Below are 24,705 nucleotides of genomic sequence, written 5' to 3' on the forward strand. Positions count from 1 at the left end.
ATGTAATCCCTGCATTCGACGCGACATTATTAGCCAATCTTTGATAATAAAGGCCTTTCTATCCTGAAGAACCTCAATTCATCTGGAAGGATTTTCTTTAATATTTTGGGAGGGGGGGGGGGTTGACATATGGCAATTGTCGTTAATTTATTCTCAGCGACCACAGACCTTCCTCGTTTCCCCTAATAATAGCATAGATAACTTTTGCATTATCGCCATCATCATCATCATTTGCAGAAACTGTGAGGATCTTTCTGTCTTCTGTGTTGCCCAATTCCCCTGTGTCCTCTGGTACGGCTTTGGCGTAAGACTTGGGCTCAAACTTTGGAATAAAGTCATTCACATCTAGAATAGTGACGGTCAGCTGAAATTAATTAGAGAGAAGTTGCTTCAGTGAAACAAAAGATGGTAGTGATCGAAATGCAAAGACACGCAATAGAATTTCAATAGACTATGAATAATTTGGCTTTATCAGGTGAATTTTTAAGGCAACTTGGCCACCGTAAAGAAATTGGAGAGTTGACATTTCGAGCACTGCTCTCCCTTCATCGGACTGAATCAAGGAATTGTGAGTTGTGTGTAGTTTATATAGTGAACTACGGGGCTACTCTAATCTAGTGGTAGAAACATGGCAACTTTAAAACAGTCGAATGTGAAGCGTTCGCTGATTCCGTAAGGATTAAGAATGCCGATTTGGGAGATGAATTGTTGCTCTAATTTTTCCAGCTTTATCTGTGACCATGATGTGAAGAAACTGTACCACGGACTGCCATGTGTTTGTGAGAATGATTGGGTATGTGAAAGGGTCGAACGACTTGTTTGGATCCCTAGCTAAGCAACTACGTTTTTTTGTTCTTTTTTTTTTCTTTATATAGCCTCTTTTCTTTCAAAAATTGTCAAAGTATATCTCAGTCCATAATGGATGTACAAATATTTCAATAAACTATAAAACGACATTATCATCTTAACTAGAAATACCAAATGAGTACCCTTCAATCTGCCTATCAACATTCGGCGCGGGAATCCAATAAATCGCTTGTTCATAGTGAAATACCAAAGATAAAAAAAGAAAAATCTAAATCTCAGTCCTCACAATAACTGTTGACTTTTGTTCCGTGTTGTTCACCCGGCTAATTGCCGCTATGGTCAATGAATACACCGGAACGTTTTCGCGATCAAGACCAGCGGCAGTCCAGTTTAAGTAAACTGAGCCATTCAACTCGCCAATGGCAAAATGCTTCTCCTCATTCCCTCCTTCAATCCTGTAATAAACAGTCTTATGCTCGTCTGCAGCGTCCACATCTGAAGCATTCACTTGGGAGACAAAACTGCCTGCGGTAGCATTCTCCAGGAGGCTAGCGGTGTATGATTCCTGGTGGAAGACTGGGGCGTTATCATCTACATCTGTGACCGTTACTAACAGATGAGCATATCCCACGAGGGTCGGGCTACCAAGGTCTCGAGCAGCGACGGTGATGTTGTAGAATGCTTTTGTTTCGTGGTCCAGCTTCTGCCTCAGCTTAATAACACCTGAATTGGCTGCAGTGACAAGAAAAGGAGATACACCTTAATTAACCAAGTCAAACTCCACCATTCATTCACCATGAGAGTAGTATATGAGAAAGAAAATTATAAAATAGGTGAGAGGATAAAGGACTACGAATTCGAAATCAACTGAGTGCAACTAGGTTGGCGTGTAAAATAATTCATAACGCATTTGCCATTTTTCGTGCTCTTTTTGACTGATGAAAATGCTATTCAAACAAAACTGGTTATGAAGGGGCGTAAAGCTTTTCATCAATATTAAGCCATTCATACCGTCCATAGAGAACTGATCATCCCTGTCTCCACTTTCAATGCTGTATCGAAATTGACCATTTGCACCTGCGTCTGGATCTGTAGCTGACACTGTTGCCACCTGAAGTGTAAATGGTAAATAATAAGTGAATTTGCACTTTGTCCTTCATCTTGGGCATTTCCTGATATAAAGTAAAAAGAAATATATATTTTAAAGAAAACGACAAAACTTTTAAGTTTACAAAACATGAGACTTCTGTTGTCGTCAGTTAGTTAACGTATAAAGCGCACATGTTTTGTATACTTAAAAGTTTTGTCGATTTCTTTAAACTTTTGACTTGCCTGCTACTATCAAGACCCTTTGGAAATATTACCCCAAGAATAGATCTAACAAAATCATCACCATTGATGTAATGAAATGATGCCAAAAGTGGCCACCAAAACGACCAAAATTTAAGTGAAGAGATTCTCCAGTTTATCATGAAAAGACTTACCGTGGTCCTGACAAATGTACTTTCTCGAAGAGTGACATTGTAGCTGACGCGTTCAAATGTTGGTGGATTGTCATTGACATCATTTATGGTGACTTCTACAGTTGTGTTGCTTTCATGATAAGGACTTCCATTATCACGTGCCTAAACAAAACAAACGCAACAGGTGTGTTGAAGAAGAATTGTAACAGTGAAAGAAAAAGCTAAAATTTGACTTGAAAATTAAAAAAAAAGACGTCTAAGAATGCATAGCACTTTTTCCTGTGCAAAATTGTTAAATAATACTGATGGATTAACGAGAACTAAACAATAAATATTTTACAAAAAGATTTTTCCCTCAGTATTGACGTTGACTTTTCTTTAACATGTGCTTAAAATTAGATTTTAAAAACATTTTTAACGAGCGAGCTGAAAACCTCGGTTAACGTTTAATCGTGGATTAAGCGTTCATCGGCTTTTGAACAACCGGACCCAGAATTTTAATATATCAAAATTAGTCTATCAAGCAATCCATTCATCCAACCATAAAAAAAAAAAAACCATCAACCAACTAATCAATCGATCGCGCAATCAATCAATAAAGCAATCTCTTAATTAATCAGTCATTATACGTGTTATTTATTTCATATCGATCCTATAAGGAATAGTTGATATTTGCTTGGAGTTAAAGGTTCAAATTTAAAATTAAAAATGTTGATTAGATTTTGATCCTAGCTGTGTGTTGCCTGATTGATAAGGCGGTACGCCCTGCCATGCTTCTTGATATTTGCGCTCTCCTTTTGATGATAGTATCCTGGATGAAGCACTGTGAGGCTACAACAAGCGCCTTTGTATTAAATACTTACAGTGATTACAAATGTGAAGTTGGTGTTTGTCTCCCTGTCCAGGTGTCCCGCTGTGGCAATAACACCTGTTGTCTCATTCACCTTAAAAGGCAGGCCTGAAGGCGACGACAAAAAATAGATTAAAAAGATGCAGACTTGACTAAAGAACTAAAGGTGATTGTGATTAATAAATCGAAGGCAGAAAACAAGATCATCGTTATTAAAGGCATTCTTTTTTATTCCGACCCTACACTTTATATAAAATTAGCCAGTTTTAATACGTTCACCAACGTTCATAAGCATACTTGTTTTATTGCCAACAGTGTTGGTAACAATATGGCTCTTCTGTGAAATTTGTTGAGAAGCGATTGTTGTTGTTAAGAATGCGATTTCCAATTGCCCCGAAACTAAGTTAGGACATAGTGATATCTAAAAATTGTAATTTGTCATCCTAATCAAAAAATGGAACTTTATATTCTACTTCTAGAAGTTAGGAGATATGGTACGAGTACCACTTTTCAAATCTATCTCACTTGCTTTGAGTAGTCACGTGTCATCGCAGTTTCAAAAATCTCCTTATCTATTGTGAATCAACAGGAAAGAGCAAGTGTCTCAAGGGTCATATTCCTTATTTAAGATGTCTCTTAAGTATTGTTCCTTGACAAAAGTGGCAGGACATGACTGGTTTGAAAATTGAGAGTTTTATTCGTGCTTGAACTTGTACTCATAGTCAAGCATGAACATCCCTGATTATTTAAGCCCTGGTTAAACGGCGCATGATAGGTCAATGATAGTTAAAACTCGTGCGCTCGTTTGACCACCAACTATCATGCGCTAGCATCGACTATCATCAACTATCATTCACTTTGAGCGTGCTCAAATTTTTCATGATAATTGATGGTTGTTGTTCCTGTTTGATCACGCGCATGATAGTCGATGATAGTTTTCGATCAGCTGTTTTCTCTACCAGCGCTCTAAATTTGTTCTTTCAACAACTGAAGGAAAACAGAGCAGGCTGTCGCCCTCTTTCGCCGCGAAAAATTCATCCATGCGAAGTTTTGTTTGCGATATTGACAGTCCGCTGGCTTCTGACACTAGGGGCTCACGGTAAACTATCGTCAGCTATCACGAGATTGTTTGAGCCGTTTGACCACCCGCTTGATAGTTGATAATAGTTAATAATAGTTTTGACTATCATCAACTATCATCGACTATCATGCGCCGTTTGACCAGGGCTTTTGCAAGATATTCCGCCCTCCAACTCAAATCCTAGTTCAACCAACTAAGGCACTCACTTCCATTTTCTGCATTAAGAAAAAATGATATTTGTGCATTGTTTCCAATGTCGTCGTCCGTTGCAGCGACAGTACCCACGGGGTGATCAATCCTGGCGTCCTCGGACACGGAGAAAGTGTACTTTGATTGCGAAAAGACTGGAGCGTGATCATTGTCATCGAGCACAGTTACAATGACCTGTCAATCAATTAATCAGTCAGTCAGTTATTGCGTCAGTCAATCATTCAATGGATCAAGTGACCAATCGAGCAATCAGTTCAATTGAGCAATCAGTTAATCATTCATGCCTAAAAGGCCATTTTCATGATGGCGTCATTTTACCACAACTACCAGAACTTTTCAAATTCAAATTTTGTAATCCCAGTGGACAACAAAGAACAATAGCTCTAATTAGCATGAGAAAACAAAAACCAGAAGGATCCTGGAAGTTGTAGTTAAATGACGCCATAATGAAAATGTCCTATTGATATATTATATTTTAATTGTTACATTACTTAACCAGGGGTACTAATAAGATGGTTGAGGCGTGGTGGTGTAGTGGTTAGTGCGCCGGACTTTCGATCGGACGGTTAGATGGTCGTTGGTTCGAGGCCAGGTTGGTCTCTTCATTGCAGTGTTTTTCCTTAGACAAGAAACTTTGCTCCACATTGTCTCTCTTCACCCAATGGGTACCGGCGACATACTGCTGGGGGTAGCCCTGCGATGGACTAGCATCCCATCCAGGGGGGAGTAGCAATACTCCTACTTGATTCATGCTACAGAAACCGGGCTAAGCTCCGGCCGTGTGGGCCACCTAGGCTCGTAGTGCGACTTTACCTTTTTTTACCAATAAGATGACTGAAATTTCTTCCAACGTTTGAAGTTTAAAAATGTTACTTACCTGTGTGGTTCCCTGGCGGCTTCTTATGGCGTCATCAGCCGCCAACACTGTCAGAGTGTAAGTTTCTGACCCAGCAAGCTCTCTATCTAGTACAATAGCTGTAGTAATATTTCCCTGGAGAATCAACAGAGCGACAAAATCATTCACATAGACGAATGCTATTCTTCAGAAAACTGTACACCCTAATGTACAAAGCAGTGTAGGCGGCACCCGTCAGCTATAAGGTATCCACTGCAATATTAAGATTACAGAAGCGTTCAATTCCCCTTGAAGTTCAAGAAATAAGAAATACTGAGGAAACAAACGGAATGGCAAGTGATCGCTAAAGGGCTACAATTTGGTCTTTTAATCTTCTGCAAACCATTGGAATTTGGCATAATTTTTTTTACTAATTTCTAATATTAGTGAAAAGGAAGTAATAACTACTGTGTGATCTGCAATGCATTAGTTAGAATAAATGTTTTGATACTAAAATGACTATTTGATCTATAGTTGCGAAACGATAAATTCAACGATGTTTTGTTTTTTAGCCACCCATTGCTGGCCAAGTATTTCCCAGAGTCGAACATATTTCACAAGCAACAATCAGACTTCCGAAAAACAAAAAAACAGAAACAAAACAAAACGAAAAAGATCCAACGCAGTAAAGAAGTAAGAAGACTTTTAAGGTAAACTCAACGTTTTACATGTTTTCGTTACTAGCACTAAAGAACGGAGAAATTCAGCGCAAACAAAAACATATCTGATAACTTACTGTATCCTGATCAATATTGAAACGGAAGTTTCCTCCGTGAAGCCCATAGGAGAGTCTAGCATTGGATCCTACATCCTTGTCTGTTGCGGTGACAAGCAAAACAGGTGTCCCAACGGGTTGATTTTCCATAACATAGGCGCGATATTCGCTCTGGTTAAACTTGGGGCTGTTATCATTAATATCCACTAGTGGTAGAAATACCTCCACTTCAGAGGACATCGATGGAGTTCCCATGTCAGTTGCACGAACGGTGAAATTGAAAAACGGCGATAGTTCCCGATCAAGGAGATTAACAGCCTGAGAAATAAGACCACTGACAGGATCGATTTTTACATAGTTTGTGGCATTACCCACTATGCTAAATCTGATCTCAGCGTTTGTTCCAGAATCAGCATCGCTTGCAGTAACTGTGAGAATACTGGTGTCTTTTGCTGACTCCTCGCGATAATCTTGGATATAAAGAGGTTTAGAAAACACTGGGGCGTGATCATTAACATCGTCAATTTTGATGACAATTTTGACACTGTCCGATGTCAAGTTTACACTGTCAGTAGCTTGCACAAATAACACGTGCTCGGTCATATTCTCCTTGTCCAGTTCTTTAGTGGTTGATATCACACCATTGGTCCGGTGAATATAGAAAAATCCAGACGAATCGCTTTCTTTTAATGAATACATAATGATATCGCCTATATCTTTGTCCAGCGCCTTGAGTTGAGTTACTCTTGTTCCAATAGACGCATTCTCCAAGACGTGATATGATAGCACGTCGCTTTCAAAGTAGGGCTTCTCATCGATGACGTCAGTAACGGTGATGTTCACTTGGCAGCTTCCTTCTGGTGCATTCTCTCCAATGTTTGCTGCTGTCACATACAGGACGTAGTTATTTTTGAATTCTCGATCCAGAGTTGAATCAACAATTATGTCACCTGAAAAGGGAAAAGTACACCTATTGTCAGCAGCAGACCAGCTACTGAACCCATTGTCGTTCATTTAAGAGAATTTCAAATATCAAAATATCTGGTTTTGCCCCTCTTCCATGACTTCGATTTCTATCCATCCTGTAGTCTAACAGCTTTCAGAATCCACAATCCGATCCCGTTTTGTCTAAACAGAATAGCTTCTTGATACTATGTGGCCTCTTGTTTTGTTTTAATTTCCTTCCCTTTTTCCTACGTACATTTTGAAACATGAATTTTTAGAGAGTATTTCATTTATTTTACCACAAAATAAAGTAAAGAACAAAAAATACATGTCGTCGATCTCAGTGTCTCTAAAGTAAGCATGTCCAGTTTGTACCGGATCAAAGGTAAGGGCCTTAACACATGTGATTCGCAATATGCGAAAGGTTAACAAAAGTGTTAGCATGTGAAACAATTACGAAAATAGACCGTGAACGGAAAGTGTGGCAGTTAACTAATAGCGAAGTATTTTTGTGCGGCTTATGACTTTGCAGGAAAAGCAGATCTTAGCAAGGGGTATTGTAATCCAAAAAGAAAATTGGGGGGTAACCACACATTTTTCAGATATGATTAAGCAATAATATCTCTAAAAAGCGCCAAAATATAAACCAATGTATGGGATTTCTTTCCTAAATTGAAGTTTAATTATCTCTGAAAAATGCATGGTTACCCCCAATTTTCTTTTGAGATACCAAAAGCATTTGCTAGGTTCTGCTTTTTCCGTATAGTTTTAAACCGCGCAAAAATATCCCTGTATTAGTAGGCACCACCCATAGGAAACTCGAGTATCTCGCGATGCGCAGAACGTATGCGCAGTAACAATAGTAGGCACCGTCCTTAAGTCCAAGTATCATAAGAAGGTTAACAAAACAGCGAGAACAAATTTCTGGTCTATATAGTAATGCAGAAATCAGACTTTCCGCCAAACAATGAGGTGCATAATTTGTTGATGTATGCAAATAGGTTAGCATTTCGGTAAAATATGACATGTAAAAAGAGTAGGGGCGTATCTCTAGGAGGATGCTTCAATTCTTATAAAACTTTATTGAGTATCTATCCCGGGTCATCAGCTTTAGGGTTTTGTTTCCATAGCCCTTTTATTTTCATTCTTCCACCCTACCTGATTTTTATGTTACCAAAACTATCAAAAGACAACGACGTCTCTTTTCCTACTTCTTGCACTAACCACTATTTGTTTCTCATAAGAAGCTTTTATTCTGCTCTTTGTTTATTTATTTATTTATTTGTTTATTTATTTATTTACTTATTTTTTTTTGGTTAAGCAGTAAATGTTTCTTATTGTGTAGCTGTGTGCACAGCTATAACCTCCAAATGTATTTTCTCGAAAAACATGAACTGACCAACCTGTGGCTCTGTTTATATAAAACTTGGCATCCGCTCCCGTGGATGTGTAAGTGATTTCCTTATTCAAAACTAATAAATCAAGATCCGTGGCTGTCAGTCTCATTACTGTGGTGCCGCGGACAGCGTCCTCCGATACATTGGCATAGTACACTTGCTGACTGAACTGGGGATGTTCATCGTTGACATCAGTCACCTTAATTTCAAGTTGGACAGTCGATGTTTGGTTGCCTCCATCTGTAGCCCTTAAAGTCAAGTGAAACGTGCCGTTTGTTTCTCGATCGAGGGAATTGTTAAGGCGCGTGGTTATGATTGCTGTTGTTGAGTTGATCTGGAAAATTTCCGATCCATGACCTGTAAAAACAAATCAAAACGATTAGTTTAATAAAAACTGTCATGTCGAGATTGAATATATGAAATATAGGTAAATGGTACAAAATGACCATGTGTCATATTTAATTGTGTTTTTCACAGCAGAAGTAAGACTCTTATGCAAAAATGTGATCCTAGTTAATTCTACGAGTTTTTTCAAATTTATTCTTTTTGTGGGTTAGCTGGAACATTCTTTCTTCGAAAATTGTCTTTCTCTTTTTTCGCAAGGACATACCTTGTTAAAGCAAGAAGCAACCCTTCTGGTATCTATCACTATTTTTTTATGGGGGGGGGGGGGGGAATGAATGTTGTCAATGGATATATCTGTGCTTTGGAATTGGTTGTGTCATACTCTTACCTTCCAGAGAAAACGATATTTCAGCATTGCTCCCTTCATCAGCATCCCTGGCACTTATAGCAACTTTCTGTAGGTATAATATAAAAACAGATCGTTGCTGTATCAGTGTTCTAATTAAGGTGGCCGAACACAGTTTTTCCAGCACACAGGCGTTAGTAAACATTATTTGAAAACTACGTACTTCTGAGTACCCGAAATTAGCATGGTGCAAGATTAACTAAGAAGGAATAAATTTTGATACTTCTTGTTGAACAAAGTGCCGTTGCCATGGCAACGCAGCAAGCTATTAACCGTCCACAAATAATGGTTTTTCTTAATTTTTAGAAAATGCACTCGTTAGATTTTTTCCATATTTTGTATCCAGAAAAACTCACAAAATACTGGCATAGAGACGTTAGTTTCATGCAATTTTAACAGACAGATCTCCTGTAAATGTTGGTTTTGCACTTCAATGCTTTTTGAAGATACCCTCTGTTAGATTTTGTTTTTGGTTTGTAGGCAAGTTACGCTTTTAGAAAACTACTGTTTTGTCAAATTTCACGAAATTCTAACGAGCGGTTCCTTAGAAAACAGTTTATTTCCATTAAAATAACCATTCACAATTTTTTGCTCAAATGCGCATGCGTGGCTTTTAATTAGGGTTTCTCAGAAATATGAAAAGCGTACAAAAAGGCTTAGCTCATTGTGAACTCACTTTCTTTGTTCGACGATAAATGAAGAAGGATTCACAAACGATAAACTAAGTTATTTTAAGAGCAAAACTTACCATTGTGATCCATTTGGTATAAAATCGAGGGATGGATAGTATTTGCTTACCACAATCCTAGCATGCGCTTAATAGCATCACTAACAGAATCTGTAAAGCGCGCGCAAATTGTGTTCGGCCACCTTAAATCATTTACCAAATTAATCGCCCTAACAAGGTACTTAAATTCAACTTCTCAATAGATCAATCAAACTCGAAGTAAATTTGAGTGACAAACTGAAGCGTGGGAAACGTCTGAGCTTGGTTACATTCTTACTTCTAATTAGTAGAAATCTAATTAATCCAGATAAAGGAAGGAAGTGTGCAAACTTAACTTTTGTCTAGTATTCAAATTATTGAACTACATTAACATATCCAAAAGATCATTATAAAGGCACGAGTGAAATGTGTAACTTACCGGAACAACAGTGGTTCCTGCTAATGAGTTTTCCGCAATCTCTGCTTCATAAGAAATTTCTTTGAACAGCGGGGGATTATCATTTTCATCAAAAACCTTTATAACGAGCTCAGCAAAAGCCTAAAAGACACAAACATAAAAATAACGATTAAGTCCATTAACTGTCAGATTTATTCTTGAGGAGCGGATATTAACATACGGCTATATATTTTTATGTAAACAAAGGTATCCTCATTCATTTACATTTGACTTTAAGTTTTGGGGACATCCAGAAATTCAGATGGCGGATCCAAGACAACAGCGGTTTGGAAAATCATAACGGAATTCTCACATCAGGTGACGTCAAGCCCTCCCGATGTAAATTCCAAACGAAACATCCATGGCGAATGTACTGTTCAGCCTCAGACGATGTTGATGACAATGACGATGAAATGATCGTGACGGGGTTGGTGATGATGGTGATATTGACGTGTTTTTGATGATGATATTTATAATGGTGTCGGTGATGAAGGAAGCCGTTGTACCATTAATTATGGTAATGGAAATAGTAGTGATAGTAGAAATGATAGTTAAAAAGACTAGCAGATGGCACACAATCGCGTTATGTTTTTTGTTGTTGTCGTTGTTGTTGTTGTTTTTTAACTCATGCCCACCTTTCTACTGGACGGATGGCCACCATCCTCTGCCTGCACGGTAAGCTTGTATTCTCCAAGTGTTTCTCTGTCTATAGGTCCTTTAACAGACACCACTCCAGTCTGATTATCAATTTGAAAAGCGTCCCCAGTATTTCCACTTGTTATCTTGTAGGACACGTGGCCATTCTCATCCTGGTCCAGATCTGTTGCGTAGACTGTCGCAACAACCGTGTTCACGGTGGAATTTTCCATCACATGGGCAACGTAGGATGATTTGTTGAAAACTGGATCGTTGTCATTGACATCGTCAATAATGATTGACACAACAGTCTGCAGGAGAGAAGATGAATAAATGTTGAGTCATTTTGGCCTCTACAAAACTTTCCTTGGAAAGCCGTGCCTGGAATTAAACTACCTTGATAAAGGGAGACATTTGGTAACCCTTTTGTAACTTAAGATATATCCAATGCAAATGTCGTAATTTTTACTGAATATCCGGAGGCTACCGGACCCTAGAACGTTTTCATTTACTTTTCTTCGACATTTACGCCCATTCAGACCCATTGTAGACTGTGAAATGTATTAATAGTCCAGATTTTAATACGTTAGTTTTTGCTAAATCGATGTGACATTTGCAGCGACCGAGCATGGTTGAAGTTGATGAGAAAAAATTCTTACAGTAGTTCTCAGTTAAAAAGTTGGATTAGCCAATTCCCTTTTTAAAAATAGCATTTTACGAAAATGTCGACCACATTGTTTAATCAGTTGTTTTAATAGCGTATGTCTGTCGCCATATTCTCTAATGTACTTACAGTATTAGATCTTCTTGGCTGACCCTCGTCTCTTGCCTCGATTGTTAGATTGAACGAAGATTCTTCTTCTGCATCCAGTGCTTTCTTAACAAGAATGTAACCACTGGGAGTAATTTCGAAATGGCCTAGGATGACAAAATAGTCAGAAAAGGGTAGTGTGTCCTATGTAAAGAAAAATACTGAGAGGCTGCTAATGCAACAACCATCCCTGTGTGATTGAGTTCCTTTCTCCAAACAGGTAAAGAGAAGAAAGAAACGATAACAAATTCCAGTAAAGAAGAAACCATAGGCAAAATGTCCGAGTAACATAATTTCGTTTTGTCTTAGCTAATTGTCAGTAAGAAAAATGTAGCAAACAACTTGACGGTATCAAAAACAGCGAGGTTCAGTGGCTTAGTACGAAAAAACGATTCCATACCATCAAAAAATATATTCACTATCGTCAATCGTAATACCCCCTTATCGGTTTTCGCGAAGATGCCTTCAAGCAAAATGCCTGCTGTTCTTGACCTTCTAGTAAATTACCCACGCAAAAATAGATCATTCCAGCTTAATTAACAGTTATAGTGGATTTCTAGGTTATTTCTAGAAATTCTACTTTAGTGCGTCGTTAGCATCAGTTTGAGAATTCAAACGAACAGTATTGTACTAGCGAACCTGTGGTGATACATGAGTTTAAATATATTGCGGAAATAATGAATCCGTTTTGAAGTGAAAGGATTGAAAGCAAGTAGCAAGTGACTTACCAGCTGGGTCTCCGTCGGTAATATTGTATACAACTTTGCCTGCAAAGCCTAAATCCTTATCCGATGCAGACATCTGGATTACGTTACTACCAGGCCGAGCAGCTTCGCTGATTTGGGTGGACTGGGAAAGGTCAACAAACTGAGGTGTGTTGTCATTGATGTCATTGACTATAATGGTCACCTTAAGATAATCAACAAGAAAATAATAAGGCATTGAAGATAAAATATAACTTCATACATGCTGATAGGGAGCACACTAGTTCACTTGGAGTTAGAAAATTTAGTTGCCAGAAAAAAAACGTCGGCTTTGGGATTGGAAGGAACTGGTGAACGGTAGCTTTAAATTTCAGGTCGGCTCTCCAAACACCCGGCCTCTCTGTGTTCCGTGTAGTTATACCAAAGGGTTTGAAAAAAGGTAATTGGTTAATGTGAATGTTGTTAACTTAAAGCAATGCAAAATTTTCCAGGAATACCCTTTGGCATTGATGTTACAGTTCAATGGATGCTTCTCCTTTGGTCTTTGTTCTGCTGTCAGTAATAGTTTAATCTCGTTTTATCATTAATGAATAGCCCATTGTTGGTGATGACCTCGTGCGAAGTCATTTACTTGTGAGACCGCCATCTTGGATTTTTACCTCATCAAAGCCAAAATTGATTGAAATAATAAAAAAGGTATTGCTAGACTGAGTTTACTAAAATAAGAGTAAAACGACATTAAAGCTATCAAAACAACCATAGCAAAAAGAGAATTTGTAAAACATCTGCACATGTTGGTTTGATTGACACGGTTATCAAAATTTTGTTTTCGAAGTGTGGACGAGAAAAAAAATGACAATTACTGAAAGTGCTGGTCTCCCAAAGTAATAGCCTCTAAAGATATCACCAAAAATTTCCTCATGCCCCTTCGCCCACCGTTGCATTCCCAGGTACTACACAGGAGGATAATATTTTGATATCTTTATATCACCAAAATATGAAGAAAATTAAATGAAGGAAACAGTGACCCAAGCACATAAGACAACTTCTTCTTCAGGCGTGGATATATCCAGGCGATTTCCTTGAGAACAAACAAAAAACTATCAGCTTCACCTATATGAACTAAAGTAAACCTAAACTTACCCTAACAGTGGAGGACCTTCGTTTATTGTTAGGAAGAGTCTGGTCAGTTGCTGTGATATCAAGGGAAAATACTCCTCTTCCCTGCGCATCTAAAGTCATCTCTGAGTTCTCCCTATCCAAAACGCTTTGCACGGTCAATTCTCCCTGAAACCAATGGCAAATGCGTATTTTTAAGACAGTTAAATACCTTTACAACTTGTTTTACAGCTTGCATAATTTTAAGGTTTATTTTCAGTCAGCTCGTTCCGAAACCAATTATAATTGCGTCGTTTTAAGACAGTAAAATATATTTCCAATTTTATCATTAAGGTTTTTTTTTTCTTGGCTTAACAATATGCATTAGTTTATGTCCGTTCCCTTGAAGATGCTTTTGGTAGTGCAGCGGTAACAAAAGTAAATATTTCGATCCGTACATATATGGGAAGATGTCAAAGTTTTCAACTAATGCTAGAGAGAAGATACTCAACATCTGCTACTTATCTGACGAATTCCTTATAAAAATGTCAAATTAATTAAGTTACAGAACACCTTACCGTGGATGAATTAATCTTGAAGTACCCATGTTCGTCTCCAGACATAGAATACCTAATCTCTGCGTTCGATCCGTAATCCTTGTCAGTAGCATTGACATCAATTACCAACATACCAACGCTCTCTGGTCCCTCATCGATGGGTCTGATATAAGAGGAGAGTGACTCAGAAGGCTTTGGATCAAATTCCGGAGAGTTGTCGTTTACGTCAAGTATATCGACGTGCAGAACTGTAGAATCCTGTAAAGGACATTAGAGTTTAATTATTATTAGTTTATCTCCTCCTTTGTCAACCCTTCTAGCTCTCTTTGAATTAACGTAAATAACGGTTATTTTAAAGCGGATTCGATCAGTACACACTGATCCCAAAGGTCTGTGCGTTGTGGAAAGGAAGACGGTTGACCCAGGATCAAGGTATGGTAGCTCTAGGTCAGGGCACTTGAGACAAGAGCCGGTGGCCGAGCTGTCTTCAGGACTGAAGAACTTACTAGACGAATTTTGTCATTCAAGGCATCTCAGAAAACTGTTGGAAATTAGAAAAAACGGTTTGTGCATACATCCACCTTTTTTGAATAAACAATTTTTAGCACAGCTAAATCTCTGAATTCTTGCTTTACGTTTACGTATTAAGTGGTTGTCTGCAACAACCAGGGCGCAGAAAAGAATTCTTTTCTGCGCCCTGGTAACAACGTTAGATCACCTCCGGCCCAGTTTTCTGAGTTCTCACCCATGCAGCTACCGTGACGTTAACCCTTCTACTAAATACTGACACCACGTAAACTCGCACACGCTTATAAGAAGAGTAATTTGATTCAACTTACCCATAGCGTTGGCCTCCCACCGTCTGTGACATTTATAGTGAGATTGTAGCTTGAATGAAGTTCTCTGTCCAGCCCTCTTGGAGAGATCTCCAAAACCCCCGTGTTGCTGTTCAGAATGAATTCCCCATTGTGATCAGATATTATTGCATAAGTCAGTTTCTCGTTGTTGCCTACGTCTTTATCGGAAGCTTCGAGCGTGTGAACGACTGTTCCACCGCCTTTACTCTGGAGAGAGAGAAACCGCATTTTTTAAATAATCAATCGCAATATTGCTGTTTCGGCGGTTTACTGGACAGGCCTGCTGGTATTCTCTGAATTTTAGGGGTAGCCGATATGCATTGCAAACTACCTTGGAGGTCAGCAAGGAATTTTCTCGTTTGTAGGCTTTATAGCAAAATGTCGAGAACCCTGTCGAAAACGTGTACCATAAAGAACAGGTATGTATTTCCTGGGGTAACGATTTTACTAAATAAAGATGGCTCAATATTGCAACGTGGGATACCAGATTTTGTTTGATAGCCACTTTTGGACGCGCTCGTGCACGTTGAGTACCAAGGCCGTGCGGTCGAGCAAAGATAAATTAACTTGCTACTTTCACCCTTATACACATAAAAAAAACTCTATAAGGTATCTACATACCTCACTTATATTCGTTGTGATGTAAGCACCACCATCGATCACGGGTGGATTATCGTTCTTATCCAGTACAGTCACTGTTAGAGTTGTTGTTGTATTTCTTTTTGGAATTCCATGGTCATAGGCCATTATCTGATCATGATATACAACAAGAATCATACATATGGATTAATTTATATTTATAATTTGGCTTTGGTTTGGGGGTGGGGGGGGGGGGGAGGGGTTCTTCTGTAATACTTCTTGAAATGCATATCCCTTGGCCAAAAGACTTTCAGAGTAATTATGATTATGATTGCAAATCATTTATATTCGAATCCCACAAGTAACTATCCACTACCAACACCAGCGGCTGTTGAACAAGTCTGGGTCCGTCCTTGGATGATATTTAGTTTTTGTTGGATAATGTTTCGGTGATAATCGTGTTTTCCCAAACGCCATTAACGAGCTAACTTTTTGAAAACCAGTGTGTAAACTGATTCCAGGCAAGACAAGTTGGAGATTATTTTGAAGACACAGAAAAAGCTGTTATCTTACCGTTAGTGAATAAAGTGGGTTAACTTCACGGTCCAGCTTCTTCGTCGTTGTTACGGCTCCACTTGAATTAACTGCAAAAGCGTCTCCAGTATTTCCATTTGTTATGTTATAAGAAACCTAGAGAAAAACGGCAAGTGTCTTTAGCTTATGGCTCTGCAAATTCCTGCAACCCAGCTATGAGCCCCAATGGACAGGCAGGTGTTATTTAATTGTGGATGAGTTTGTAGAAAATTGCAACACAGTTCAGTAAAGATATAGGGTGAACATAAATAGAACGTAAATAGGGTACGCTTATCATCTGGCCACCACTCTAGATTTAATGATATCATGTGATCAACAAACTTATCGACACAAAATATTTTGTATACTTTCTGAAATAAAATTTTGAAATCCAAAATAGCTACAAAAGTAAGTGCCAAATTTTAAGAGCTAAAATGGTCCTCCTGTCGTGTTTAAAAAAAAAAATTCGAGTCCAGACTTTATTCCCCACCACTCGGTCAGTTTCATTACCCTTGCGTTGTCACCGCTGTCCAAATCAGTTGCTGATACCTAGGGATAAAAGAAATTACGGAAGTTAATTGCTACTTCTTACGAAAGAATAATGAGCTGTGCAAGGTGGTTCTATCTTTTGGTCTTTGTACGAAATGTGTGGAATTTGTGTGAAGGTGTGGTCATTTAAAATAAGAACTGCTGAGTAACGTTTGCTTGTGATAGAATAATTTTTTTTTTATATTGTGTAAGTTGAATTGATATATATATTTTTTAATATTCAACCTGTATCGGGACTGAATTTGTTCAAGCGGAAGTAACGAGCGTCATATGCGTTTGTGTAAGTAATTTTAAAAGTACTATTTACAACGCTAAAAAGATTTAAAAAAATACGAACCAAACGTTTTGGACTAATTAAGTCATCTTCAGGAAAAACGAAAACGTTCGGTTCTTCATCTTTTTTAACTTTTTAGCCTTGTAAATAGTATTTTAAATATCAAGCGTATATTATGGAAAAGCAGTATTTTTCTTCTCTTAGTTACTTATGATTACCGTATAATTGATGGACAACTTCAGCATGACACACACAAAAAATATGTTGGTTATATTATCGTTCTTGTTGTTGTTAACACCGCTCCAAAGCAAATATTTCATACCAGAAAATAGTATCTTCAAAACTCTTAGCACAAGTTAAATAGCGTAGCAAATGTGTTAATAAAATTGGAACATTCGTGTTGTAGACACTAACCTCATAAACCAAAACAATATCTGTTTGATTTTCCATGATATCCACCGAATATGGTCCGTTGAGAAAAACTGGATCATTATCGTTAACGTCTCTGAGGAACACTCTGATCTTGGTGACGTAATTCTTGTTTGCTTCATAAAATCTCCCACCGTCGTTTGCAAGCATGAAAAACTCGAATTCCTGGTTTCTTTCGTAGTCCAATACCGCGGTTGTTCTGATGGTTCCATTTGCGTCTACTTTGAAGCTAATGAACGAGAATTAATAATAAGAAATGAATGAGAACAGTTACACTGTGAGAACGTTTTTTTTCCAAAGAGAGGGGCGTGGCTTACTATTAGTCTTCTAATAAAGAGGGCCATTTCAAAGTAAAATATTATCATTCTCTCTGATAGACTGAAATGTAAATCGCCTCCTCCTCCAAGGGGTAAGGGAGAGAAAACAGGTGATATTTCAGACTCTCGTTGAAAACAAATGTTTATGTTCGATTTTATTATTATTTGTTTCCTGTTATTTCTGAGTGGAGTGACTGTAAACTAGCTTTGGGTATCTAATTGCATATCCACTATAAACAAAGCATTTAACACTTTTGACATTTGACATAAATTTGTTACAAGCTAGCCTTGTGTTTAACTACGGGGCAATGTTATGTAAGTGATTAGGTGTCTCTTAAGGTTCTTATTATATCGCTAACAGTTTTGCCTGCAGGAAAATTGTTTCCTCGACAATGTTTGGACAATTTTTCTCAGTCGTACAATTGGACCACTTTCTCACTTTTGAATTTAATATATATTTTAAAATTTACGTTTTACCTTGAACCTCCACTTCCATATAGTTCATAATTTATTTTGCCATAGGAACCAAGATCAGCATCTGTAGCCTGTTACAAGGAAGGTATAGGGACAATAATGAAATGCCTACTGAAACAATGAAAAGAATTAGTTTTGTAGTCCAGTTTTGCTTTTTACCCAAACTTCGACGGACTAGTTCTTAATGGCGTATTCACCTATGTATATCTAAGGCTTTTCAGAGGGGCTGGCGTACTTGTTGGCCATAAATTTAATTAACTATGATTCAACCAAGGACTTGTGTCTCATGAACGCATCTTTTCGCGGCTACCCAATTCGGGAACGTAATTCCTAACTAAGAAATATTGCTATTGAACTAATAAAAATGTTTAGAAGAAATTGGCAAATAAAGATTATCAAGACGTAAATAAGGAAACTATTTTGTTTTCACATTGAGGGAATTTCAAAAAAAGAATCCTAGTTCCCATCACAAATGGAACTCAATGTATTCTGCATTGTCATTCTCAGACTGCTGTGCAGAATTTCTCCATAGACATAAGGCATCTTTCCCAACACAAAAAAAGAACACAACTGTTTATCGTTAGACGACGGTAGCTCCTGTATCTTACTATTTTATGGCTTGGAAGTTGGTCTGTAAGTTGTGTCTAAGTTTGCATTTTCGAAAGACTTACCGTTACAGTTCCAATGACAAAATCAACGGGGATTTCCTCGTCAAAGGTGAAGTTGTAAGAACTCTGAGCAAACATTGGCTCGTTGTCGTTAACATTAACGAGTTCAACTGTTATGGAGGCGACACCTGACAAAACTTCGGCAGTGTCTGTCTCGTTTGCAAATACCTGCGGAAAAAAAATACACAAAATCATAGCGGAGCTCTTGCACGCGCCGCAGGCGCGCGCAGCGGAGCCCCATAGCTAAGAGCATTTGGTAACCCGTGAATGCGAGAAAATTTGGTTTGGTTATGACGTCACTTGTGTCCGTCCATGCGACCGTCCGTACGACGTACGCAGCGCAGCGGTTGTTTCGCCCGACGGTATATCGCCCGGACTCACGTCGATTAGAGCGATGTTTTCCAGGTAACGAATAAAATGGAAAACTTACAATAGAAGAAATAACTATAAGGCCTACACGATAAAACGAGCGGATGTAAAATCAGTAAAAATTGTTCAAACAAACTAAAAGAGGTTCTTACGTTGAGGTGCCGAGTTTCTCCAAGATGTTAGGGATTTACCTACAAGATGATTGATTATGATTTCAAGACAAATAGCTGCATGTCGACTTGTAACAAATATTATTTAATTGATTTATTTTTGTTAGCGGGAAATTTTACCGTGAAGTGAAAACTTTGAACTAATCATGAAATCCATATGGAATTTGTGAATACGGTGTATTTCGTCGTGCGAATCGACGCAAGTTCTGGCGAAACGCTTTCGGGCGAGTCGACGTTCGGGCGAAACAACCACAATTAGTTAGTACCACAGGAAAACTCAGATTGTGTGAAGCTGTGCTGCAATCGTGCCGCGACCATTGTTTGTTTAGCGTCTCCCTCTTCTAACTATGGCGGGAAGTTGCTTTTAAGAAATGCACAAAGACATTTTGAAGACAACAAAATACAAAGTCAAGTTATGTGGCCGACAGCGGGAGAAACAGCAAGACGATTAGCGGCGGGAGAAACAAATCGACTTACACATCATCAGAACTTTGAAGTGAAACCATCTTACTCCGACCCAGCGCGACGAATCGTTGAATTTTTCCTCTTGAAGTGAAACGTTTCGCTCACTTGATGTTGTAAAACGAATGGAAAATCAGGAATTAGAATAAAAGGACTGATTATTCTCAGAAGAGGCGAGTATATTCATGTTATTTTGTTGACAAAACTTTGCTTGTTTGCTGTCTTGCAAGAACTTGTTGTTTTGCAGTGTTGACACGCCGTTTACTGCTAAATACTGCTTACTTTACAGTATTCTTTTGAGCTCACTTTTTTCGGTCCATGTTCATTATTACCCTTGGAGTTTTATTTTCTAATCTACTCCAAATTTTGCCTTCCAACAGCGGGAGAAAGAGTATAAATACGACTCGCGGCCGGTGGGAGAGTTGGCATAAACAGCAACCGAAACTTGAAGTGAACTCATTTTACTCCTATCTGGCTTGACAAAACGTTGGATTTTTCCTCTTAAAGTGGAATGTTTCGCTCACTTAGCGTTGTAAAACGAACGAAAAAATCAGCAGTGAAATAAAAGGACTGGTTATTCTCAGAAGAGGCGAGTATATCCATGTGATTTTGTTGACAAATCTTTGCTGGTTTGCAAGATATTGATTTCTTGCACTGTCTGACACGCAGTTTAGCTTAATACTGCTAATTTCAGAGCAGTCTTTTTCGCTCATTTTTTCAGGCTTTTTTAAATTTTTTTTCCTCAGAGTTATATGTTCTAATCTCCTCCAATTTTGCTTTTCAACAGCGGGAAAAAGAGCAGGGCAACTAGCGGCGGGGGAAACATATGGACTCTTTTAGAGGCGGGATAACATAAACAGCGGCCGAAGAGAACTCATTTCACTCTGATCCGATCGACTCGACGAAACGTTGCATTTTTCCTCTTGAAGTGAAACTTTTCGCTCACTCAACGTTGTAAAACGAACGAAAAATCAGCAATGGAATAAAAGGACTTGTTATCGATCTCCAAAGAGGCGAGTATGTTATTTTATGTGATTTTGTTGGCAGAACTTTAATTTGCTGTTTTGCAAGATATTGTTTTTCTTGAAGTGTTGACACTGCAACTTGTTTAACTTTTGTAAAAGCTACTGCTAACGCCAGAGCAGTCTCTGGTGCTCATTTTTTGGTCCATGTTTGTTATTTCCCTCGGAGGTTTATTTTCTTATCTCTTCCGGTTTTGCTACATTTAAGAAAATTTGATTCTCAGGTAAAAATATAGTTAGTCTAACAAACGTCTTGCAATACACTGTGAAAACTACTGACAAGTTTTTTCTCGCATATATTTCTATTTTAACATTTATTTGTGGCAGTCTTTACAGAGAACAAACACAAATACTTAAAAGAATAGGATATAAGGGCAAAGATTTAGATTTGTGAGTATTATTATATTTATTCCCTTGTCTGTGCAAATTTTTTTAAAGATAGTTGTTTAGTTTATTTCTGTACTGATTGCTATATATACAGAAGTTCGCCTTGAAAAAGAATAATAACAACAGAAAAAAAAATATATCAATAGGAAGCTATAGGAGGAAGTACCCGTCCTGAATATTTACCTTCAGTGTACGTACATGTAATATTTTGATACTTGATTTTGGACTCCCACTCGCATAATCATGTAGCTTAGAATGCCTCTTTTACTGAAATGGGTTTTTGGGTTCAAAAGGATACCTTACTACCTTGTATAACAGGTAGTATATGTATTCACATAAAGCCGAGTATAATTTAAAGTTTGATTTTGAAGCGGCAGGGGTATTTTGCAGAATGCTGAATTCATAGAAGTCCTTTGATGGAATGGCTGCCATAACAACAACTTAAAGCTAAATGTCTGTATAACCAGTGTTTAACCCTAGACAGTTAAAAGAGAAGTGCTTAGACCTAAATAACTTCATTCTTTGCTTAAAGGGGAAGTACCATGGGGTTTAATTGACCTCTTTTGTTAAAAATGGTGAAATAAGACCTTCACTTTAATACAAAATAATTCTAGAACAATGAGAGGAGAAAAATCAACTCAATTCTTGACAGGAACGACTCATGATATGTTCTAGCACATTTTGGAAACAAAAATACGAGAACTTGAAAAACATTAGCCTAATATTTTTGAAGTTTCAATCCATTGCAACCTGGCCAGAGGCACTTATCAACAGTTTTCTTGCACTGGGGTGATAATCTATAGCAAACCTAGCCACCAATTTTTTTGTTTCTGTTGTCAGACAAACATTTTTTGGTTTTGAAATTACATCAAATTTTCGTGATACTTCACCTTTAATGCTAAAATGTCATAGGTAGCATAAAATGTAACATTCGGCATTCAGCAAAATACCCCTGCCGGTTAAGCAACAAAAAATATTATTAAGGGCTAAGCACTTTTCTATACTATCTAGGGTTAAGCAATTCACCAATTTAACGCAAAGCGTGTTGCACTCCGTCCACTTCTAGTGCTGCACCTTTTCTTCGCCGGGGATGGTCAAGTTCACTCTCGCTATCATCACTCACTCTCACTAAACATCCCCTCACTTTCACTGTACCATGTTTCACCCACAGCAACAGTGTCGTCTCCATTGCTTTGATGATCAGATAAATCAGATTTCAAGTAAATGTCAAGTTCAAAACCATAAAGAGATTTTAACCCTGTAGTTAATAGTAGTAACTCTCTCCAATATTTTTATTGTAATCCTTGTTCTCGGTTTCGTCAGTTCTCGATGGTTGCTTGATTTTGCATATCTTTGGAGAAATGGAAATGATTTAAATGGTCTAGGTATATTTTAACTAGCTCATCAGAAGCCACAAAGGTACACTATAGAAGAAAAGTCTGTAATTTCCTTCACTTTGTTCAGCTTTCCTTCATTGAATGTTTTTTTTATTTGTGCTCTAGGCATAAAGTAATCAACTGGTTATGCTGTTTCGTCTAAAGAAGTAGCCAGAGATTCAAAGACACTTTAATTTGTACCTTATTTTTTCTTCATCCGGGAAAGGGTGTGGAATAATTTTCTGCCCATCATGGAGCCAGCCAACCAATTTTTGCATGAAGCGCACTGCTGCTCTTTCTTAACCTTGTAGGACTATCTTTGACAAATTCCATGTATAACTCTCAGACATCATGGTGATCATTTATTTTATGGTCACAAATTCAAGAAAAATAATTATAGCTTGGGACATTTTTTTTCGCTGAACTTTCCTATCCCTTCATGAAATTATGATTAGCTGGGTAGAGTTGAAAAAAAAAATGCCTCCTCCCTCTCTGTTACAAATCCCCTTAAATGTAATCTGACAGAACAGGTGCATCCTCAATGCGCAATGCTGTCATGACCAACCCTCCATGCATTTCTCCCTATTCTTTATCTTCGGGATTTTCATACTCAGCTAGTCACAGCTATCTTCTTAATTTCTCCGTCTGATTTGTCATGAAAAATTATATTTCCATTTTATAGAACTGCTATCGATAATGGCTAGCATCTCCAACTGCAGAATTAGTTCTTTCAGATTCCCCCTGGCCACTGTCTTCATGTGCTCGATGTATCCTGATGAGGTAATCAGAGTCTCCAAATTCTGGACATTTCGGTATCTTTGAACCTGACTTCATCAAACAACATTATCTTAACAACATTATTTGTGATATAGATCACATTTAAAAATGGCTGCAATTGTATTTCTTCTCCAGAAAAATTGATTTTTAAAGACAATCTATTGGTATGTTAAAGAGATTATACAGTTACAATTAATTTGTATGATGCCTGAACATTTTTTTTTTTTAAAAGAAGGTAGAGGGCTAGAACAATGTAACTATTGTGCATGGAATATTAGAATGATTCCTTGGCAAAGCAATCAACAGCTATTTATATAAATGTGGTTTGTGACATAAAACCACTGCATTCTCTATGCATTGAATGTCAGCCTTTATATCATTTTAATTTTTAGTAAAGGATTTTTTAAAGTGAAATTTATTAGTTACTGGTAATTATAATGCAAATGTCATTAAATGTTAAGACTCCAGAAATGCTTGTATTTTCCATTTTAGAGGAGGTTTTAAGTTAAAAAGGGTGATAGAGGGGGGGGGGGGGACTGGGCATGGTATTTTACCATGGTTTGCAGGATAGCTCATGACGTGGGGGGGGGGGGCAGGAAAAAAATATTTATTTTAGAACATCATTGGGTGGGGTGGGGGGGGGGGGGGGGCTTCCAAAATATGAAAGGGAGAATTTTATAAATAATCATAACAAAAAATAAATTGATGTAAGCTTTTTATTTACCATCACAGATCATGACAGATGTGATGAAAACACTGTATAGCTCAAGAATCACTTTGTTAATGGAAGTTTTTGTTGAGGCAGTTCATAAACTTGTAAATAATGCATTCTTGTGTGAACGTTTCTGTGCACTTTTCCTGTCAAGGGATAGATCCAGTTGTGTATTTAATCTCTTACCTTTTTATGAATGTTTATGATGGCAGGAACCAAATACAATAAGCACTTACTGGGCATGTAACATTTTTCTTCAGCAGTAAAGATTTTAATTAGTTGGCCATGTAGGGCTATCGCTCTAGCATGGTGTGTACAACAGGGATTGGCCACTGGATGCCTGGGCCTAGCTGTGTTTATAAGCAACAGAGCACTGTCACTCAATCATTCTTATAACTATTCAACTGATAAAGAGGCGTAACAAAAATATGCTGAACAAGGGGCATTCCCTGTATACATTTCCCATCACTCACCAATAATGTGGAGAGGAGATGGCTGATATTCAGGCCATGTTTAATGCAACCAGACTGTGGCTTCTGTTGCTAACTGTGATTTAAGAGATAAAAGGTCAAACTTCTTATCAGCCATCTCTTTTAATTAAAAGAAAACTTTCAAATTTGGTAGTGA

At 37.9% G+C, this 24,705-nt stretch overlaps 1 protein-coding gene and 2 long non-coding RNA genes across 9 annotated transcripts in view; 2 read left to right on the plus strand and 1 right to left on the minus strand.

Moving 5' to 3' along the window:
- LOC146463362 (uncharacterized) overlaps positions 1 to 24,705 on the plus strand; it is a 403,676-nt gene that overhangs the window by 135,322 nt on the left and 243,649 nt on the right. The window lies entirely within an intron of this gene.
- Positions 1 to 24,705, minus strand: part of LOC146463366 (cadherin-23-like) — a 64,683-nt gene that overhangs the window by 14,941 nt on the left and 25,037 nt on the right. For all 6 annotated transcript variants that reach the window (XM_085084463.1, XM_085084464.1, XM_085084462.1 and 3 more), the window contains 23 exons: positions 18,807 to 18,971; positions 18,139 to 18,206; positions 17,330 to 17,573; positions 16,603 to 16,641; positions 16,093 to 16,209; positions 15,562 to 15,690; positions 14,923 to 15,147; positions 14,105 to 14,341; positions 13,572 to 13,715; positions 12,453 to 12,633; positions 11,707 to 11,831; positions 10,913 to 11,224; positions 10,260 to 10,379; positions 9,097 to 9,163; positions 8,370 to 8,720; positions 6,043 to 6,971; positions 5,289 to 5,402; positions 4,408 to 4,585; positions 3,134 to 3,228; positions 2,292 to 2,432; positions 1,819 to 1,918; positions 1,094 to 1,539; positions 169 to 364 (listed from right to left, as the gene is read on the minus strand). In XM_085084463.1, the coding sequence (XP_084940589.1) occupies positions 169 to 364; positions 1,094 to 1,539; positions 1,819 to 1,918; positions 2,292 to 2,432; positions 3,134 to 3,228; positions 4,408 to 4,585; positions 5,289 to 5,402; positions 6,043 to 6,971; positions 8,370 to 8,720; positions 9,097 to 9,163; positions 10,260 to 10,379; positions 10,913 to 11,224; positions 11,707 to 11,831; positions 12,453 to 12,633; positions 13,572 to 13,715; positions 14,105 to 14,341; positions 14,923 to 15,147; positions 15,562 to 15,690; positions 16,093 to 16,209; positions 16,603 to 16,641; positions 17,330 to 17,573; positions 18,139 to 18,206; positions 18,807 to 18,971 (4,723 nt within the window). The remainder of the gene's footprint in view (positions 1 to 168; positions 365 to 1,093; positions 1,540 to 1,818; positions 1,919 to 2,291; positions 2,433 to 3,133; positions 3,229 to 4,407; positions 4,586 to 5,288; positions 5,403 to 6,042; positions 6,972 to 8,369; positions 8,721 to 9,096; positions 9,164 to 10,259; positions 10,380 to 10,912; positions 11,225 to 11,706; positions 11,832 to 12,452; positions 12,634 to 13,571; positions 13,716 to 14,104; positions 14,342 to 14,922; positions 15,148 to 15,561; positions 15,691 to 16,092; positions 16,210 to 16,602; positions 16,642 to 17,329; positions 17,574 to 18,138; positions 18,207 to 18,806; positions 18,972 to 24,705) is intronic.
- LOC146463367 (uncharacterized) lies at positions 19,365 to 24,694 on the plus strand. 2 transcript variants are annotated; one of them, XR_014856921.1, is made up of 4 exons: positions 19,365 to 19,977; positions 20,185 to 20,393; positions 20,592 to 23,369; positions 24,099 to 24,694. It is a non-coding gene; the product is annotated as an uncharacterized LOC146463367 (long non-coding RNA). The 2 variants fall into 2 exon arrangements; XR_014856920.1 differs by lacking the exon at positions 24,099 to 24,694 and having other exon boundaries at positions 19,366 to 19,977; positions 20,592 to 23,837.

The sequence above is a fragment of the Pavona decussata genome, unplaced genomic scaffold, assembly GCF_977016875.1.
Source record: "Pavona decussata unplaced genomic scaffold, jaPavDecu1.1 SCAFFOLD_178, whole genome shotgun sequence".
Taxonomy (NCBI): domain Eukaryota; kingdom Metazoa; phylum Cnidaria; class Anthozoa; order Scleractinia; family Agariciidae; genus Pavona; species Pavona decussata.